Source organism: Microtus oregoni, unplaced genomic scaffold (assembly GCF_018167655.1).
Source record: "Microtus oregoni isolate MIOR12 unplaced genomic scaffold, Mior012 000008F_ref0000371, whole genome shotgun sequence".
Taxonomy (NCBI): domain Eukaryota; kingdom Metazoa; phylum Chordata; class Mammalia; order Rodentia; family Cricetidae; genus Microtus; species Microtus oregoni.
In genome coordinates, this window is record NW_024543067.1 from 15,502,019 (window position 1) to 15,523,142 (window position 21,124).

The 21,124-nt window shown below is 43.9% G+C and overlaps 2 protein-coding genes across 12 annotated transcripts in view; one reads left to right on the plus strand and one right to left on the minus strand.

Moving 5' to 3' along the window:
* Clvs1 (clavesin 1) overlaps positions 1–8,191 on the plus strand; it is a 113,110-nt gene extending 104,919 nt beyond the window's left edge. For all 3 annotated transcript variants that reach the window (XM_041657019.1, XM_041657021.1, XM_041657020.1), the window contains exons 5-6: positions 853–1,088; positions 6,397–8,191. In XM_041657019.1, coding sequence (XP_041512953.1) covers positions 853–1,088; positions 6,397–6,484 — 324 coding nt within the window. In that variant the 3' untranslated portion in view covers positions 6,485–8,191. The remainder of the gene's footprint in view (positions 1–852; positions 1,089–6,396) is intronic.
* A 73-nt stretch (positions 8,192–8,264) lies between these two features.
* Asph (aspartate beta-hydroxylase) overlaps positions 8,265–21,124 on the minus strand; it is a 162,174-nt gene continuing 149,314 nt past the window's right edge. For 2 of the 9 annotated variants that reach the window (XM_041657005.1, XM_041657006.1), the window contains 3 exons: positions 19,250–19,341; positions 18,757–18,890; positions 8,271–10,447 (listed from right to left, as the gene is read on the minus strand). In XM_041657005.1, the coding sequence (XP_041512939.1) occupies positions 10,297–10,447; positions 18,757–18,890; positions 19,250–19,341 (377 nt within the window). In that variant the 3' untranslated portion in view covers positions 8,271–10,296. Of the gene's footprint in view, positions 10,448–18,756; positions 18,891–19,249; positions 19,342–21,124 lie in introns of all 9 variants that reach the window. The other 7 variants (XM_041657012.1, XM_041657014.1, XM_041657008.1 and 4 more) reach the window with 7 other exon arrangements.

Sequence of the window (21,124 nt, forward strand, 5' to 3'; positions counted from 1 at the left end):
GAGGTTCTGGGGGCCAGAGCGCTCAGATATGCAGGGCACTCAAAGCGTGAGTAGTTTAGAGTGATTGTCATGACCTCCCCATTCTCAGCAGCAGTAACTAGGAGGTGTCTGTGTGCAAATTTGGGTGGTGGTCAAATTAATGTCCACTCTATTCTTAAACTTCATTTTTTTTAAAAAAAAAAAAGCAACTATCAATTCAGTCTGTTTTCTAAGCAATAAAATAGCGTTTTATGATGTGTAGTAATAAGAGCGGTGGGACTGCGTCCCCAGCACCGCAGCTGCCTGCTAACTTATGCCCGAAATAACAACACACAAACTGTATTCATTTAAACACTGCTTGGCCCATTTCTATCTAGCCTCTTCTAGGCTAATTCTCGCACCTGGACTAGCCCATTTCTTATAATCTGTGTAGCCCATGAGGTGGCTTACCAGGGAGATTCTAGCCTACGTCCATCCTGGGTCGGAGCTTCATCGCATGTGTCTGCCCAGGAGAGCAGAGCTCTCGCGTCCGCCCATGAGAGGGGAGCATGGCGTCTCTGCTCCAGAGAGCAGCTGTCGAGTCTGAGCTCACTTCCTCTTCCTCCCAGCATTCTGTTCTGTTTACTCCTCCCACCTATGTTTTAACCTATGAGGGCCAAGCAGTTTCTTTATTGCTTAACCAATGAAATCAACAGATTGATATATGACACTCCCATATCAATGATGGCTAAGCCATGGGCAAAAAACAATCACCTCTTTGAAATCCATGGTCACTAGAGACACATACAGTCTATCTTTGCTGAATTGTGTATTAGAACAAACACTTGTCATATTTTAAATTTCTATGTTCGTTTTTTTTTTTTTCCTTTCCAGATTTTCCTACACGGGAACAATTTAAACAGCCTTCACCAGCTAATACACCCCGAATTTCTGCCCTCTGAATTTGGAGGAACCCTTCCTCCTTATGACATGGGGACTTGGGCCCGGACATTGCTTGGTCCTGACTACAGTGATGAAAATGACTATACCCACACTTCCTATAACGCCATGCACGTGAAACATACATGCTCCAACCTGGAGAGGGAGTGCTCACCCAAGCCCATGAAAAGGTAAGGCCTGCCAGAGGGCATGAGCCGGTCGACTTAGACCTACTGCGGCATAAGAAACTGAAAACTTTGTGGACACGGAATTGAATAAAATTATTTTCATAGGAGTTTACAGCAAATGGGTCTCAGCTGACCCAGAAATGCAGTTGTTCCCTTTCTACAACTTGAGGGAAGAACTTCATATCCTGATTACAGTCTGCTTTTTAGATTGTGGGCAACTGCTGAGCTACTCGGATGGAACGGTAGGCCTTTGGGATACACTGATGGCAAAACAACCCAGTAGAGAACATGACTATCGTTCATCTCTTTGAAACCAAAGGAGCATTGTTTGGCAGTAGCACCTTTAGACATTAGGGTTGTCAATTCAAATAAGATAATGAAGGTGTGCCTAGAAAATACACCTAGAAATACTTGAGAGTGTTATAAAATGACTGGCACTTGAGCTGCTCTCAGAGTTAACGGGGAACTGGTGTGCCAAGCCTGAGGGATGGAGGAGGAACAAAGCCTTACGAAGATGGACGGCACTTTGATGTGCAGGCTGGTGGGTGTAAAGAGGGTTGCAATCATGGAGTAAATCCCCGGAGAGAGCTGGACTCCACTGGCAAAGTGTGCTGCATGGGTGCTCGGAACAGTGCCCTGAAGGAGGTTGCTTTGGGTTTTCTCTTTTTCTGTTTTCATTTTTTTCTCTCTCTCCATCCCTCTTTCACTCTTTCCTTGACCACTGTACTTTTTTTTTTTGATATTTCTTATATGGAATCTGGACTTTGTTTGTGCTAGTTCATACAGTCTAAGATCAACCTACATCCCCAGCCTGAAGGTGGCTTTTTAAATTTGCTATACAAATGATCCTGGCACACTCTCAACCGTGGCTTCTAAGGCTAAAGACCCCTTTAGCCACCATCTCAACCCCCACTCCTGTCTCTCCCCATGTGTGACTAATGTGCCCAGACAAGGGCAGTCCTTCCACTTGTTTTTTCGTGGACGATACCCACTTGTGCTCACACACACCACCCCTCAGTGTTTTCTGACATCTCAGAGTGAGGACTCTTTGCCTGCAGTTGCACTAATAAGTAAGGCAGTCTGGATTCTGTAAGCATCAAGAAAGTCTTTCCTCACAGTACTGGGACAGAAAAGCAAAGATCAAGGGGTCAGGACCGTTGTCATCTTTGAAACCTCTCTTCCTGGCGTGCAGATGATTGGCTTTGACCCTTGACCTCAGAAGATCTTTTTTCTCTGTGTTTGTGTCCTAATTTCTTCTTAGGAGAACAGCAGAAATATTGGTTTAGAGCCAGCTCTATTGATCACATTTGACTTTAATGACACCTTTTACATCTCTGTCTTCAAACACAGCCACAACCAGAGGGACTGGAACGAGAACTCCGGTCTGTGAGTTTAGCAAGGGTGGGAGAGCATCTGGAGTCTATATGGTTATATTGCACGGGTCTTTGTCCCACAGAACAGCTTATATACCTGACACTGCACAAGATCCTAGAACACTGATATACCACCATAGCCATTGCTTCATTGGTGAGCATTTATTCAGGCTGTTGTTTAGGTTTTTTTTTCCCTATTTCAATCATTTTCTTGACATTTGTCTCTAGCTTGCCTGTCCATTTTCCTAGGAAGGTTTGTCTGGGAAGTCTCAGATCCCTGCCATTATGAACCAGAGGGCCTGTGCTTTTCAGTTTCATCCCATTGTGCACAGGGGTGTCCTGAGGGGCAGCTTTATCAACCGTGGTTAAGAATCAGCTTCCCCTAGACACAGACAGCTCACTGGTAGAGAAACAGAACTGTATTTTTCACGGCATCTCCTCATCTCTTGGAGCCTGCAGGGATGCAGAGAAAAGGAAAACAGAACTAGGGGAAGCTTCAAAATAAACTTCTCTGCTTTCCCATCTGTTAGATCGATCCTTTTCTCAAGCCCAGATGCCCAGGCAACCTCATTTTTCACTGTCCAGACTCAGGCAGGCAGGGATGGAGCAGCGTGCCCCAACTGCATGACTGTGTCAGAGTTGCTAACAGATGACCTTGGAGTAGGGTTGTGAGCTCCAGTAAGCAGCGCAGTCCTAGCCTCTGACACAATTCTCTACATGCTTCAAGCCCACTTGGAGTGAAGTGTTCTAGAGGACCATCTTTGGAAACTGAGCCTTGAGCATATGTGACCACTGAGTTTCAAGTGGCTCATGGTAATGGTGCTTCCCTACAGAAGAGCATAAAGTAAAACCTGAGACAACTGGCAAAGGGTGGTTGCAGCAGGTACTGGCACCGAGGACAGGTGTGTGGCAAGGGTGTCCCAGCATGGAAGCCTAGAGAGGCCATTGTGCTAAGTTGTGGAGATGAAGCCTGGAATGCCTTGGAGTCCCCAAGATGTTGGAGATGCCTCCTGGTGACACACAGACGAATAGAAATGGGTTCATTTAAGATATGAGTTAGTTAGAAATATGCGTAGGCTATTGGCCACACAGTGTTGTAGTTAGTGTAGTTCTTGTGTGATTACTCACATCCGGCGGCCAGGAAATAAATGAGCAATCTCTGTTTATAATCACTTAACATCAGTCAGTGGGGACAGATGAGAGTTTGAAAACTAATTGAGATCTATTCCATTTTCTCTCACCATTGTGTGGGCACAGAAAGTTTGAAAACAAACCTAATAGTCATTACCATCATAGATAATAACTTGAATTGACAAAGCATTTTAAGACCTAAAAGGATGGAGACAGGTTGGAGACAGGAAGCAAATTTAAAATGATGAAAATGATGATTTCACCTCAAGTTTCTTGAATAGAACCTTTGAGAGAGGGAGGAGACGGGTGAACAGCATCACTTATAAGTCAGGGTGCGAGACACTGATGCCAGAGCCGAGCATGCGGTCCTTGCTGTCCCCAGCAGAACATTGACAAATGGTGTGAACATGCCGCTCTGTCCTACAGTCACCCTACAGATGTAGTAATAGGAGCGGCGGGGCTGCATCCCCAGCACCCTGGCCGTCTGCTAGCTTATGCCCAAAATAACAACACACAAACTGTATTCATTTAAACACTGCTTGGCCCATTTCTATCTAGCCTCTTCTACGCTAATTCTCACATATTAATTTAGCCCATTTCTAATCATCTGTGTTGCACCCCAAGGTGCGCTTACCGGGAAGATTCTAGCCTACGTCCATCCTGGGTCGGAGCTGAATCGCGTCTGTCTGCCCGGGAGTGGGGCATGGCATCTCTCTTGAGGCGTCTGCTCCCGAGAGGAGAGCTGTCGAGTCTGAGCTCACTTCCTCTTCCTCCCAGCATTCTGTTCTGTTTTCTCCATCCACCTGTGTTCTAACCTATGAGGGCCAGCCAAGCAGTTTCTTTATTTTTTTAACCAATGACCTTCCTCCATCACACGGATATGGTGGGTCAGCACCTGGCTGACGAAGACAGCCTGGAGCGGAGAATTCTAGAAATCTTGGCACAAGTAGAATCCAGATATCCTCAGTGAGGAGTGGAGTTAGGAAGGGAGAACTTGAACTAAAACAAGGCTTTGAAGCAGACTTCTGTTGGGATTGTGCATGCCCTGCCTTCCCCAGCCAAAACTTGTACACAGTGGACTCAAGCACTGAGCAGGCACAGCCTTCGCCTCCTGTGGTGTTTCCGTAAACAATGTGTTCTGTACTTTGTAGCAGGCATTCTATTTACAGGAGAATGAGCACAGGTTTATGTGGATGCTGCACCCTAATGTGAGGGACTTGATCATCTTTTGATTCTGATATTCAGGAGGCCCTTGAATCAAACCCCATATGCAGAAAAGAACAGATGGCAGGTATCTGTGCCTCTGGGAGAAGGAACAACAGATAGGACATAGATGTTTTCCAAACCAGGTTCGAGTTCTGCGTGAAGGAGAATTTCACGGGATTGAGGCATAGAGGAGTGAGCTTCCCGAGATGGCTGTCTTCAGGAAGAGTGTGTGAGCGGTGCTGATGAGAATTAAACCTCACTGACTCCAGGACGGGGGTCCAATTAGGCCCAATTAGGCAGTGGGTTAAAGTGCTAGAGGTAGCTGATTTTCTGGTTCGTAGCCATACTGCTGGGATCCTCTGGGTCTCGTTCATGTTTGCTGTATTTCATTTTTAGATGAGACCTCAAAACATAGATCAGGCTAGCCTTGAACCCACGATCCTCTAGCCTCCATCTCCCACATTCTGGTTGTACCAGTTTGAACCTCCAGGCCTGTTTGCCTTGATGTCTTCAGGAGTTTCTCATTTTTTCATAATTATGCAAAAAATCTGCATTCCTTCCTCTCGCCCAACTTTCACGCTGGGCTCTTAGATAGGCAGAGAAACACGTAGGAAGTGTGTCAAAAATCCGAAGTTCTACTACTGCCTGTGGCTCGTCAGGCCATCCCAGCAGCGGATGGATTCATTTCACTCCCAAAACACCGCACACATCTAGTCAGGGCATTTGAGCTGATTGGTGTTTATAGTAGAAACTTGCTGTTTGTGTGTTTCATGGCAATTGTAGGGATTTTCACTTTTATTTTGAAATAGATCTCATTGTGCCATTTAGGCTGGTCCAGAACTCACTATACTTCCCAGGGCGGCCTTGAAAGTATGATTCTCCTGCCTCTATCTCCCCATAGCTGACATCACATGAATATACCACCCATATTCAGCCTTGATTGACTTTTTAAACTTGTGCTTTCTGTGTTACATACATATTATAAAAGGGGCTAAGAACCTCGGGCAGCAAGTTGTTTCCCCAGTAGAGTGGAAGGAAGGGTCATTAGACATTCCGCAAGGCAGCTCTGCAGGCCACAGCGCTTCCAGGGACAGAGCTATAATGAGCAGACCTCGCTCTCCACTTTGCCGTATTACTTGCCTAACTTCCTTGTTTATTGATTCTTTAATTTGTTTCCTGCAAAATGGAGGCAGTAGCACCATTTCTCGGGGCTGTGAAAGTGGTAAGCTCCGACATATGAAGAACTCCATAGACACGCACCAAGTACACCCAGAACACTTATTAGTGGTTTTGTGTCTAAGGATTCACCTTTATTTTCATTTGATGGATGGACACAAGCACAGAAAGTTACGCTCATTTTATGGTATATGACAGCAAAAAGCTACAGGTCAGATTCAGCGGAAGAAAAAGGCTTATGAGTAGAATCTCAAAGTGGCTAAGTTCATATTGTCAGAAAAAAAATCAAAAAATAAAGTGGTGTGTGGGATCAGACAGCAAAAAGGAAATACTAAGTAGCTGTTCTCCATGCCTTGATTCTCAAGAACAATCACTACCAGCACGAACTGTCTGTGACTGTGTGCGTCTCCTTCCTCTCTTGTTAGATCTCAGTCTGTGGTAGAAGCTGGGACCCTGAAACATGACGAGAAGGGAGAAAACGAGAACACTCAGCCCCTACTGGCTCTGGACTGAGCCACGTTGCGTGATGCTCCCATGCACAAGCCTCCAGTGGAGCAGCCGCCCAGGGAGCACCCGGGTGACTGACCTACAGACACACGGGCTCTGCTCAACAGGAGGTCCTCCACTGCTTCCCCAGCCATGACGTCAGCAGCCATTGGTCTGAGCAGCCCACACCGGACAAACATCGGAGGGATGCTCCTCAAGCTCAAGTTAACTGATTAATTTGTTTTAGGGAGGGATTAGGAGGATGAAGCGAGGCATCTGTGTAAAAAGGATTCTCCCTCCCCACACATTTATGGTAGCAAATGCACTCACACAGGGAAAGACTGAATTTCCTGCGCACACACTAGGACAGCAGCTGCTCTAAGGAGTCACACAATGACGTGCATTTCCAGATAGAGACAGCAGAGTGAAACTGTTCAGACACAAGGTCAAGTGTAACGGAGTGCAGAACCCCGAGACAATAGTAGCTACACTAATGACCAGTTTTATTGACTTACGTTCCGACCCACCACCAGCATCTAAGTGCTCAGCCTGAAAGCATGACCTCACAGGTCATGGGCAAATTTCTTAACTCATATATCCTGCAAGAATGATTTGTTAGTCGGGCCACCAGCTAACTTCATGAATTGGATGTCAAGAGGACACAGGCAGTTGACAACTGACTGCTTCATCTTAGCAAAGTGATGTCCTGTAGGCGTTCATGGGAATGTCTACAGAGAGGAGGCAACTCATTGAAAAACAACACACTGATAAGCCCATTCAAGTTAGTTCTTGGGTTCCTACCCAAGCAAAGGAAAGTGCTAGCAAGGCACTTGGTCCCCACCCTCCTATGAACTGCGGAGAAAGGCCCTGAGCAGGCAGTCTGTCACACAGAAAGGGCCTCAAGGATGGCTTAACATGTAAGTACTGAGCTAAGAGAAGACAAATAAAATGCCAAGATGAAATGCCAAAGACCACTCTACGTCTGTATCCATTCTCCTTAGAAACAGAACCCAGTCCCTACTCGCAGGAAGTCAGACAGAAAACAGACATCAAAGGTTAGGATATTTTATCTGTGCCATGTTTCCCCAGACCAGTTGAGTATACGTAGATATCGTATTTGCCACCTATCTGTTTGACATAGGCACTGACTAATACGACCAGAGTGCTTAACGTCAAAAGAAAATCTCAATTGATAATGCTTAGTAAAATATTTCACACTTTAAGCCTTTGGTAGGTTGATTTGTTAGTTGAACAACCTCAGAAAACAGGAAAACAATTCAACTTTCAGCCATAATCACCTAAACAATATGGCTAGTCATGAACACCTCTCTCTTCTGTCTACCTTCTGTTCCTGCCTCTTTCTCTCTCTGTGTCTCTCTTTTGCTATCCCTCTCCCTATCTCTCCTCTTCCCCCTTCTCTTTTGTTTTTTCTCTGACTCTTCCTCCATCATTCTGTCCCTCCCTCTCTCCATTCCTCCTTCCCATGCTGGAGATCAAAATGAGGGCCTTGTCATTCCAGGCAAGTGTTTCCCTCCTGAGCCCTGAGCTACATTCTAGACATACATTCCTTCTCAGTTGATCTATGGTTTATTATTAATTTTCACTAGTAGAGAATAGTAACAAATATTATTTTTATGTTCCAACTTTGAAGGAGTAATACTGAGGCAGAATTCAAAATATTTCTCAAACAATTGCATCATCATATATAAAAGTACCAATTTATTTGGTATAGACCCTCTGAATCATAAAATAACAACCCTGAAAAATGTCTACCAATGCATTGGTGGAAACTCTTTTCTCATGACACGAGTAAGAGAATGGAAAGATTAAAGTGAATTAGAAAATCTTTTATTGCTTGGGTTTATAAAACAAATGTGGGATCCAAGTACTCAAAATATTGTTGGAGTCAACGACGGTAATGGTTCTTCTGGCTTTTCACACGACAATATTTAGAATCCTACTGTAATGACCATATTTTAAAAACCATGTTATATTTACTAAGGCAAAAGCTAATTTTCACTTATTTCTACCATTTTATGACATGACTGTAAGGTGACGGTTTAACGGTGAGAACATATGGTTTGCATTTCGTTATGTGTATGTAATATGTTGGAGAACCAAACCCAATAGGCGGCCGAGTGTCACAACATGAACTCTGAATTGTATTGCCTTTTGTCAATAAGTTCCTCCATTTAATAAATACTGAAGAACGCAAACACCTTTTGTTTTCTGAGAGTTTGTTTTCTTTTCTGGAATTTGGTGATGACTTGTTATTTTCCTTCCATGCCTTAGAGGAATTTTTGAACATTGACAAAAGAAGGATAAAGTACCTTTTTAAATGAATGGTCACATATTTTGTAAACTTCCTACTAAAAGCTAGTATCCTTAAGCTAAAAGAAAAAGGATCAATGCCAATTTCAAAAAATTGCTCGCTAAGTGGGGTCCAGAGAGCATTTTCTTTTGACACTGTCTGAAAAGAATGCATCTGTGTTTATCCACCTATGTGACTGGAATACGTGTCATTTCTGCAGCATTATTGTTCGACTGGCTTAGGGATCAGTGCATGAATGGCATTACATTCTGAGGCTTGAATTAGCTTTAACTGTCAAACAGAAAATCCAAGGCAGTGATTTTACCGGTGAAATTGATCATCTTGGAAGGAGTGGCAAGATGACTTTCTGCTCTTCTTCCTATGCCATGCGCCATACTTAGATCAAACATACAAGTGAAACGCTGTTTCAAAATAATAATTACTAGATGGCAGGCTTTTTTTGAGCATGGACGATGGAAACTGCCTGCGAATTCAGAATTAACAAATTCTACCACCTCCACCTGGGGGAGGAACCCAGCATTCCTGGGAACTTCCTACACTGCTCTCCTACATGGACAAAATTGTGAGGAGACTCTCAGAAACCAAGCAGCCATCTTCTTGGCATCCAAGTGGACCTAGAGTAGGTGGCCACTGCAGATTCCAGGTCCTGTGTGCAGAAGGCAAAAAGTCCAGGCTATCTGGTCACCTGACCCTGAGTGGGAACGTTCACGTCCATGTTAGATCTTCTCTGAGCCCCGTTATCTGTGGTATTGTCTTATTAGAACATAAAATATTTCCATGGCTTTGCTCAGTGTCAAAGAGAAAGCGTTGCTCTTAGGTATAAGAGCTTGATAGCATTTCCATGATAAGCTCAGAGACAGGAGAAGAAGCTGAGTATAAACGAAGATACACAGGGAGATCCAAGGGCAAGGGTCGGCACAGTTAATATATCCCAGAGTAACTTCCCATTTATATTAGGAAAACCAAATAAAGTTGCCTTTTTCACAAGTGTTTTTTTTTCCCCCTAAAAGGAATATGTCTGAACTGACCAGAAAATTACTACTTAACATTCAGAAGGGATGCATTTGTACTTCTCATCAAAGTCGACAGAAACCAGGGTAGATGGTGACAGAACAGTTTGGCTACCTAGAAAAATATAACTGCCTAGAAAAATTACAAACGAAAGTGATTCATTCACAGTTTCTCCATATGGTATACCCTCTGTGTACACTACTCCATGTAGAAAAATATCTTTGGCTAGCAATGTAGACACAGCCAAGTGTTCCCCTTCAGTCCAGGCAGAACATCTGTGCTGCCATGGGTGACTTGAAGCAAGGGGCCTCCTAAATGAATTGCAGTAAGGCAAATACTCCTCCCAGTGATTTCCCATCCAGAAGGAACCTTAGAGATCTTTAGCTGCAAGGCAAGGGGACCAAAGAGTCACAGTGCTTGAATGTCTGTCTCTGCACCCCAGGAGAAGCAGAACGGCAGCCTCCGGGGAGTGCACCCAAGGCTGTGACGATTCCTTTTAGATTGCAGGAAGGCTGCGCCTCTGCTGAGGGGTCAGCTCCGGGTGCCACACATCCACAATGAAGATCAGCCGAAATGACGAAGCATCCTGCCACACCTCGTGCTCGAAAGAGTCGTCAAAGATGAGCACCTTGCCTTCCTCCCACGTCCTGGAGGAGAAACACAGGCACTTGTCAGAGTGGCCTTGGGAGTTTCCGTTTCACAGGCAGGCGGACCTCTCCTGAGGGGGAGAGGACCTCTCCTGAGCACCGTTGGGATATGACCGTGTCACCAGGCCTGGAGAGAGTCTTGCATTAATGATTAAGAACTCAAGCTTCTTATTCGGGACACCTGTCTTCTCACGCTGCACAAAGAACATGCAAAGGACATGGGATGGCGATCAGGACCTCCTGAAATTATTTCAGACCCTCCAGTTAGTCTGGATCCCATCTTAAAGCAGACTTGTTCAGCTGAACAAGTATCTAGAACAGTGGTTCTCAACCTTCATAATGATGTGATCCTTGAGTACAGTTCCTCACAGTATGGAGACCCAACCACAAAATTATTTCATTGCTACTCCATAACTGTAATTTTGCTGCTGTAAAGAATCATAATGCGAAAATCTGACCCGCAGGATATCTGATATTCACTTCCTGTGAAAGGGTCATTTGAATATCAAAGGGGTCTCCACCCACAGGGTGAGAATCACTGATCTAGCTGCATGCCCTAGGAGCTCACACATGAGACAATTTCCAGGTGAGTCATTGCACAGCTGTCCTGTCTGTCATTCCAGAGACTGGCTAAGATTTTTAGGTGGTGAAGACCAAAGTTTCCATTCCCAGGACCCACATAAAAGCTGGGCACAGCTGGGCGGTGGTGGTGCACACCTCTAATCCGAACACTTGGGAGGCAGAGGCAGGTGAATCTCTGTGAGTTCGAGGCCAGCCTGGTCTACAAGAGCAAGTTCCAGGAAAGGTGCCAAAGCTACAGAGAAGCCCCATCTCAATAAAATAGAAAAAAAAAATAAAGGCTGGGCACACAACATGAGCATCTGTAATTCTAGTGTTCCTACGGGGAGATGGGAAGCTGAGCGACAGGGTCATCCCCAGGAGCTTGTTGGCAGCTGATCTGGTGTATGCACTGGGAAAGAACAAAAGAGAGCCCTGTTGCAAACAAGACAGAAGGTGAGGACCAACACTCAAGGCTGTCTCTGAGTCTCACACACACGTGGAATACACATGTGGTATATACACATGTGTCTGCATTTGCCCTGACACAAATGTGTGTACACACACATGCAGGAACCCCCCCCCCCCCACACACAAGCCTCATGTATGTGATCATGTCACCAGAACTTCTCTCTGCTCTGAGGCTGCTGCAGGCTTCACCTGAGCTTAGCTTATCCACCGAGGGACATGAGAGCTGTGCCCACCTTCTTGTCCCTCGTAACTGCTGCTGTGAGCAGGGATACTTTCACTCTTGGACACTTTTCATCCTTCCCATCTATCTGTCCAGTAGCTCTGTCCATTACACCTACCGACAATGCTCAGTTTCTCTGGTAACGCTAGACCAAGAAAATTACTATCTCTCTGTTTAAGATATTTTAGGAGAGGGGAGTTGGCTGATTTTCTTTTTCTCTTTTTTTATTTCTGGTTTTGTTTTTTCCTTAGCTTCCTTTTTTTTTTTTTTTCAGGTTTGATTTCACATGGTCATGAATGCCTGTTCTGCCATTGGCTGTCCATTCTAGGTTTCTGTCCTATGTAAACCTTTCAGGGAGCATTGTATCCCCTATATCCAGAGGAACTGTATAAAACAGCCAAGCAACACATTTGCTGAATTCAAGATTCTAAGCTGAGAGGCATGCCATAGAAGGAATGGGCAGATAAGTGGGTGGGAGATGGGGAGGGTGGATTAAACTTTTTATTGTAAATATTACTTTTTATAAGTTAATTAACTTAGAAAACTTATTTTAAAATCCCCCAACAGGTCAGTTATTATTTCCTGGGATAACTGTCTCCCCTAAATTCCTCCCCACTTTTGAAAATTACCATAAATATTTCTCCTTGTCACAAAAGGTGTGGGCACACTACTGCCATCTAGTGGCTAGAGGCCAGGGATGCTGTTGACCATCTGGACCAGACATCCAGGGGCAAGGCCCATAAAATGACACCAATTCTGTCCTCAAGGAATGTGTCCCTACAATAGCGCTGTTCCTGTTATACTGTAATTCTCTGCCAAGGTACAATACAAAATTCTAAACATTTAAGTAGAATTTTAATAATTAAAAAAAATTTCCTAGAGAAATTTTCATTTAAAAGGTGACAGCATTTAGCTTCGTCTCACCTGACACATATCTTCACAATATCTATGTATACACGCAGGCACACTGACTCAGCTCACAACTTTCCGCGGATTGTGGAGGCACTGCAGAGCCTCCAGCGGTGCGTTTCTCTTTAGACTAACGTCCTATTTAGATTGTGAGTCTCACACAACTCTCCTCTACGGTACAGCTGGAGGCCCTGAGGAGAACTCTGCCACACTGACTTAAAATATTCCTTGTGTAACCCACTTGCATAGCAGATGAAGCTAAGAATATAAACAAGATTAATTTCCAATCTGCCCATCTTTCTAAACTAGAATACTACTTAGGAGACACCTAATTTGGTTTTCAGGTCACTGGATATAAGGATCATTTCTTCTATAAAATGGATCTTCCATAATAGACAGAACAGAAAGCAAGATCATTTGGAAGACACAAAGATTCCCTCAGATATGACTGCCAGCGCTTTATCCAGTGAGCCATCCCCCGACCCAGCACATATGTATCTTAAGGGCATTATGCTAAGTGGCTCAAGCTAGCCACTAAAGGCCAGATACTGTACGATTCCACTTGTATAAGGGTCTAGAATGGTCACACTCATAGACTAAAGAGGAATGTTGCCTGGCTGAGATGGGGTATGGATGTAGGCAGAACTTTCCTGTCCCAGCAGCCATTTCCCAAATAACCAACACTGAGACTTCATATTACTTATAAAGGGCCAGCCCATAGCTCAGCTTGTTACTAGCTAACTCAATTCAACTCATTTCTATTTATCCCTGTGCTGTCTTGAGACTCGTGGATAATTCCACAGCATATGCACCTAGTGCTCAACAGTCCAGTTTTTTGATATAAAATTCTGGAGATATGTGGTGGCAATAATTGTACAAAGTAAGTGAACATAATGCCAACAAAACATACATTTTAAAATGGTTAACATGTTTAATTTTATGATGCGTATTTTATCATGACTAAATAAAAAAATTGAAAGTCAAAGGGACACATGAGAGAAAAGAGTCAAAAAGCATCCAAAGACAGAAAGACATCATGGTCTTTGAAGGGAGTAGAATAAAACCTTTTGGCTCTGGCATTTGTCACTTGATCTGGGGCAAGTTACTGATGCTTCTTTATTAAGGAAGATTCACGCTCTGATAAATCCATCACCAAGCGAAAGTACCACAAATGGCTAAAGCATGTAATACCCCATATCCAGACTGAAGATGTAGCCTACCCTACGGTAGACAGGCTCTGAATGTTGAGAATTAGCCCACAGCTGGGCAAGGTCATTTAATGCAAAGCCTACTGTATACCAATGTGTGGGATTACTAGTATTATTTATTGGAAATCAATATCAAACAAATTTCAGCAACAGAGCACACTGTAGAGTCTTGGCTGATCAACCAAAGGATGGAATGACAGTAGTTGGAATGCGGTGTCCCAGCATCACTAGAAAGTGCTAGTACACATTGCTGACCCAGGAAAAGGTCAGACTTACAAGTTGAGTTTCTATGGAATGCACGTCATTTCTTTCCATTCACGAGGTCGGACGGCTACCAGCAGAGCTATTATTATGTTAAGTGGGGAGCACCTGAACCTAGCACATTTGCCCTTGTACTGTCAGCCGAGGCTTCACAAGAGGGCAGGGTAGATATTCAACTTCAGAGAAGAAAATTTGAAACACATGTGGGAACAAAACAGAAAATAAAGACAAGACAATAGAATACCAAGAATAAATTTGACTTCACTCCTTATGCAATCTGACTTAGTTTGAGAAAACTGAAAATCTATCTGAGATGCCATTGACAAATGGGTCTTGAAGCTATTTGAGCACCACAGAATTTGGACGCCATTTCAAAGTCTACATGTCATTCAAAAAGAGCACAAAACTCTCTGTTGCATAAGTTACATTTTCTGGGATATTTTGATAAGTGTAATGAAACCAAGGATTAGGAATGTTTAAAAACCTTAATCATCCCATGCATTAACTTCATTGCCTGTGAATTAGAAGGAGCAGTTCCCATGGGACATACTGGCCACTGCATACTTGATGACTTCAGAGTCACTGTTTACGGCTTTCCAAGTAGTTTTGGTCAAATGTGTCCCAGGTGTGTCATATCTGCAGCGTGTGGGTCACGTGCTTCCCAGGACAGTAGTGAATGGAGCCTAACATAAAATCTTCAACTCACTTAATATTGCGGGAGTTAGTTTTGTAACTTGATCACATGATTCTTGAGCAGAAACTCTACCGGTAACAATGTGGCTTTGCAATGTTGAAAGGTTGGACATGCCTGGATCATTAATTAACCATTTTTAAAAATAAACCTAAAATCTGGAAGGCATTTCCATGGATTGTGCACTGAATTTTTCTTTAAAAACATTCATTTTAAAATATTTCATCGACATCTGGGGTGTTTGTGTGAGTGTGTGTGCGTGTGTGTATGTGTTTGTGTGTGTATGTGTGTGTCCTTGTAACCATTCTTCAGCTGCACACGGGGTCGGAGCACAATCAGGAGATGGTTGTCCTTCCGCCATATGGATCCTGGGGCTGAGCTAAGGTTGTTGAACTTGGAGGGAGGCACATGTAGGCACTGACCAATCTCACCAGCCCCAGATGGACTCTTCTAAGTCCTTAAAGGACTATGGGGAGTTTGAGGCAGTATAATCACAAATTCAAAAGCTCTGTATGTAGGATAAAGCCAGTGTGGGCTATCCAATGAGACCTGTATCAAAAGGGACACAAAATAAAAACTACGCAGGGCGATATATCCTGTTGGGCTTATATTTATCCTTGGATTTTCTGTTTCCGTAGAAGGCAGCAATGGTGACTACATACTGGAGCTCCTTTCCTGAAAATACTGCATTTTACCCTTGAACTAGCTTTCGAAGGTGGAGTAACAACAGCAGCAGCTTCAATTATTCCAAGGAGGCACAGAGAGCACAGCAGAACCCCTTTCAAGCCATGTCTCCACCCGAGCTGGCACAGGGCTAACCTGGACAGATCTCACCAGCCTGGGGAAAAAAGCATGCTTTGCACAACCAAGATAAGGGCAATGAAGTCATCACAGGACTACAGACCTCTTCTGAAAGAAAAGCAGAGGCTCAGTAGAACACAAACAGTTTCCAGGCCATTGTTTTTCAAAGAAAAGCTCTTATAAATATGACTAAGTCATGTCAGGATTATGACACAAGCAGCTAAAGACAGGGACGTTTTCCCGGGATAGCCTTAGGAGGTGGTCTCCCTAGCACCATCCTGTGAGGGCTCGTGATACAGGTCTAGAGGGCAGGGGCTGGAAGAATATGCTGCTCACTGTTTGACTATCTGACCATTGGAAGAAGAAGGCTGCCTCATATGCCAAAAGATGCAAGAATATCCAGTAATAAGACAAAGCAATATTGCATAATCCTTCAACTTCTCAAATTATTATAATTATAACTAGAGATAATGACATAATGGTGGCAAGGCATACTTAATAGCTATAATTTTGCCACACAATTATCACCAATATTAATAAGGCTAGTGACGACTCTACATGCTTAGTTTTCCACGTAAAAATCCTATAGAAAAAAATGTCAGTGAGCTTTGCTAGAATGTTCTGAACCAGGCAAAAGTTATAACGTAACTGTGGTTTTTATCCAAATGAACTTCATGAGGACATGATGAACTCGCTCAGGACGGGCTAATTCTGTAGAAACTGTGGAAACCCTTTAGGTTTGCTGGTAAAGCCCAGCACTTTAGCTCAAGCGTACTGCCCTAGGTATATTCTTAGTGTCTGAGGATGCCATGCTGAGGTGACCTACGAGCATTTAATCAGACATTTAATCAAGAAAAAAGGTTCAGACCTCAGAAACAATAAACCCAACATTTATAAATTCTGATCTACTGAGGTCCCCCAGTGTGGAAATTCTGGCACAAGCACTCACTGACGTGAAACTGCATAATTGCTTGCCTCTGCTCCTTCTCTCCTCTGAATACACTGACAAAATGACCCCCAACTCCCCCGCACTCTTTGATTTGGAAGCCAGCGCACTTGCATTCTTGCTATGACTGCTGCCAACCATGCCAACACATTTCACTTACAGCCTCAGTTTATCCATCTGCACAGTGTCTGGAGACGGGTAAGATGGGCTCAAGGGCTCTTGTCAACACCAACGTTCTCCTAATTCTTTAAGTGCAGCTCTTGGTTATGATGAGTTCATTCTTTCTATGACAAGATTCCCTAAGCAGACTTCATCTAAGCTGTGAGAATGTGATCAAATGTTGAGTATGACAAACACTGCCTATCTTAGCTGAGAACCCTTCTGCCCATTAGGATTAAAACAGGCACTCCATGGCACAGTCGGGCGGGTAGCGTTTTCTCTCAGTGCCTTGAGGGGAGAGCCTTTCAACTGAGCCACCAGAGGAATTCCTCACCTGGTCACATCAAATTAGTCCTTTGTCCCCCTCTGTGCCTCTTCCTGTCACTTCTACCTTCTTGCTCTCGATTCTAGGTTATCAACAGCAGAAATGACTGTGAAACAGAGAACACTGAAAGAGAAGTGGGAAAGGTGGGAGAGGATAGAAAAGCTCCCAGGCCTGTACTGGTTAGTGCATGTCAACTTGACACACTCACCAAGAAAGACGGAATCTCGATTGAGCTATTGCTTCCATCAGTTGGGTCTGTGGGCAGGTCTGTGGGTCATTTTCTTGGTTAATGGTTCATGCGGAAGGGCCAGCCCACTGCTGTGTTAGCTCTGAGCAGTTGGTGGTGGGCTGCAGATAAAAGCAAGCTGAGCAAGCCACGAAGAGCAAAGAAGCAAGGAAGCGGTACCCCTCCACGACCTCCTCCTAGTTTCTGCCTGCTGAAGCACACAGTGTTGCTCAGATTTGGCGCCTTTGATTTTATAGCCATTTTAGAATGTGTTCTCTTCTCAGCTTTCAGTACCTATAACCTTCTTTTCTAAAAACAAATAAGCATGCCAACTAAACCACAAAACTAAACACTACACGTGAAATTCCCAATCTTAGGGGCAAGTGAGGTCCTGGCCAATGACCCATTTGTAACCTTTGACCTGTGCTCCCTTCGGGCTACGTAGCGTGGGTTTTCCTTTAATCTTCCTGATCACATGTATCTGGAAACAGAAAGCCCCATGTGATCTGCCATTGTGCGTTCTGTAACACTTGTCCTTCCCTCCATTCTGTTCCCTATCAGAGACAATTAGGATGGCAGAACACAGCAATGTCTTGGTTTCCCGCCTTTAGGAGCTTTCATTTCAGCAGGATCATCAGGTTAATGGCCACTGACAGCAATGATAGCTGGCCAGGGACCACTGAGGCATGCACTGTGCACATGGCCTAAGATGTCAGCCCGCAGGCCTTATTTTTATGAGCTGAAATTGCATCTCAGTAATTAGCATACTTCGCCTAGATACTAAAAGCTGCTAGAGCAAAAAAGTATCTAGAAAATTCCTCACAAGAGACAGAGCTTGTGAGGCTCCTTCAAGTGTGGCTCGTTCACAAGAGGGTGAATCAACTGCCGTGACTAGAAAAGAAGCAAGCACTTCGCGGAATCCTAACGTTCACTGTGGCCTTGCTGATGCCAGGAGGATTAAGTGCTTCTGAGAATCATTCCCTTTAATCCATGTCACGACGCGACAGAGTAGGCATTATTGCCAATTTTACAAGCCAGGAAGCTGAGATTTCAGGAGATTAAGTGACTAGTCAAGATCATATAGTGGCAGAAATGCTTCTGCAAGTGGCAATCACTCAGCGAACCATGCTGCCACCTCCAGAGCAGAGCACACACACCACAGGGTGGTTTCTTTAAGGAGACAGACTTCCTAGACACGCACACAAGTCAAGCTGTGGAGCCTTAAGCACAAGGCAGAATGTGGGGAGCTCAAGGCAAGTGGATTGACTCTGAACGCAGGGCTGTCCACCAGAAGAAACCAGGAGACTGAGCAGGCAAATGAGTGCTGTGGGGTAAATGACAGGGGCCTGCCCTGACTCTGTATGGCATCTCTACACCCCCAAAAGCACAAAGGTCACAGACTAGAGACCACATGCAAATCACTTTGTTTCCGTCTACAGAGACAGGGACAACATGTCCCACTGAATACAGACTTTCTATAAGGAATACCTGCTGTTGGGTGATGGTGAAACAGATAAACACAAAGGAAATGTACCTGGTCTCATTGGCACACCGGATCTTGCAGCCTTCCTTGGGAATCACCAATCCTAGATGCATTCGGAGCCTGCAGTTTGTGGGTCCTGTGTGTGGCCACACATGAGTTCCAGGGTGCATGATGGAATATTTGATCTGCACAGAAAGTATGACATCCAGTCATCCATTTATCAAGGTGTGGAGAAGCAGCAGAATCAGCATCAGTTAACAGGAGAGAGTCTTTGTAACCCTGGGGGTTTATACTAGCATCCTATTTCTCTGTGAAGGAGCTAAAAAAGCAAGCACTCTCATTTTCCACAAAGTGACATAACACTCAACACTTTCGACCTTCAAATTTTGACATCAACATATGAAATTATGTTTCATTAAAGAGTGAAGGGAAAAAGAGACATCTCCTGTGTCACAGGAAATAACTGTGATTTTGTGAAGGTCAGGTCCACCTCTTTCCTGACAACATACCGTGTCCTTCCCATCTCTGAAAACACCCTTGGTACCTGTCCTCTCCTGCATCCTGTTGTCTCGGAGAACTTTTCTAATAAAGTACAGGTCTTAGGGGCTCCTTTGCAGGCATTCTCATTCTTCCTTCCTAAAATAAAATATGGTAGGATGACTGTGAGAAGCAAATCACAGTTGCCATGGTGTATCTGTGGTCTCAGTTACTCTGGAAGTTGACTAGGTAGATCACTTGAGCCTAGGAGTTCAAGACCAACCTGATCACCATGGTGAGACCCTACTGAAGCACACACACACACACACCAAAACCCAAACTACAGTTAAAACTTTATCTCGTCCCATTTGGACCACCTGTGCTTGTACAACCACGTTCACTGTGAGAGTGTGAAGGCCAAGAGAAAGACAGAGGCTGACGTCACAGGGCCCTTAATGTGCAAAAATGGGAGAGAAGAGCCAGCGATTCAGATGATTAAAGGTCGAGCAGCTATTGCTGCTTTTAGAGACTGAAGAGGACATAAGACAAGAAGCATGGTGATTCAAGATTCTGAAGCCTGTTGAAGAACAGTAAGTTGGTTTTAGCCAGGGAAATGCACGCAGGCTTCTGAGGCTCACTTTCAAGTCACTAGTTTGTGCCAGCCAATAACTGTTTTGACATGAAGCCCACTCCACAAGATGATGCCCATACTCAACAATGCTTGGGTGACCAAGAACCTGAGACTAGATAGACCAGAGACCTAGGGGAAAAAGCAAATAATACTGATCTAAAAGTTAGTGATAAAATGCCATTAGTCCCTAATGATATTCTGCTATACCCCTAGATAGGTATCTTGCTCAGCTATCATCAGAGAAGCTTCCTCTCACAGCAGATGGGGGGAAAAATACAGATCCAAAGCCAGATATGAGAGAGAGAGAGAGAGAGAGAGAGAGAGAGAGAGAGAGAGAGAGAAAATATGCTTGGAACACTTAGCCCTAAATGGAATGTCTTCATCCAATCCTCCTCAGAGCTCTGGAAACCCCAGAGAAGAGAAGGTGGAGTATAAGAGCCAAGGGGAATGGAGGACACCAGGAGAACAGGGCCCTCTCAATCAACATGAGCAAAGTGAAGGGGAATCAGTTTCCTCCAATATAGTGACACTCCATGCACTCCATGGCAGGCCTCATGTCCAGAAGTGTTGACCAACATATAATGGACTCTATGGTTTTCTTGTGGGCTTTTATTTGGTTACATTTTGGTGGGTTTGGGGAGAAGGGTGTTGTTTTATTAGTTTTGGTTTTGTATTGGGTTTTTGTTTGCTTTTTGAGAAAGAACTTAAAGTTCGGTGGGTATGCGGAGGAAAAGATCTGGAAGGGATTGAGGAGGGGAAGAATATGATCAAATACATTTAAATTTAAAATTTTTAATAAAAAACATATAATGAAAAAGTTGACCATTCAAAAAGAAATATACGAGCTGAGGATAAGAAGTATGGTATATGATTTGCCTAGCATATGTGAAGTTCTGAGTTTAAATCTCTGCAAAACCCTCTGTCATACATGTGTACACACACACAGTACAGTTCAGTATCAATAACACTACTTAGAGACTATATAGGTCGACTGGGGCTGTATAACAAAATAACACAAACTGAGTGACTCAAGCAACAAAAGCACAGCACATGCTTCTTGCTACACACACACACACACACACACACACACACACACACACACACACACAATTATTCTGATTCAAAATGGAAACCAGGACATAAATTCAGTCTATTTTAAAACTAATGACGCAAGTGAAAAATTGCACACATGTAGATGAAGCATCTTAACTAACACATTCATTAACCATAAATGCTTATAATAATAAAAGATGTAACAAATTTACTACTGTTTACAAATTTATACAAGTGCAAATGGTCCAAATAGGACGA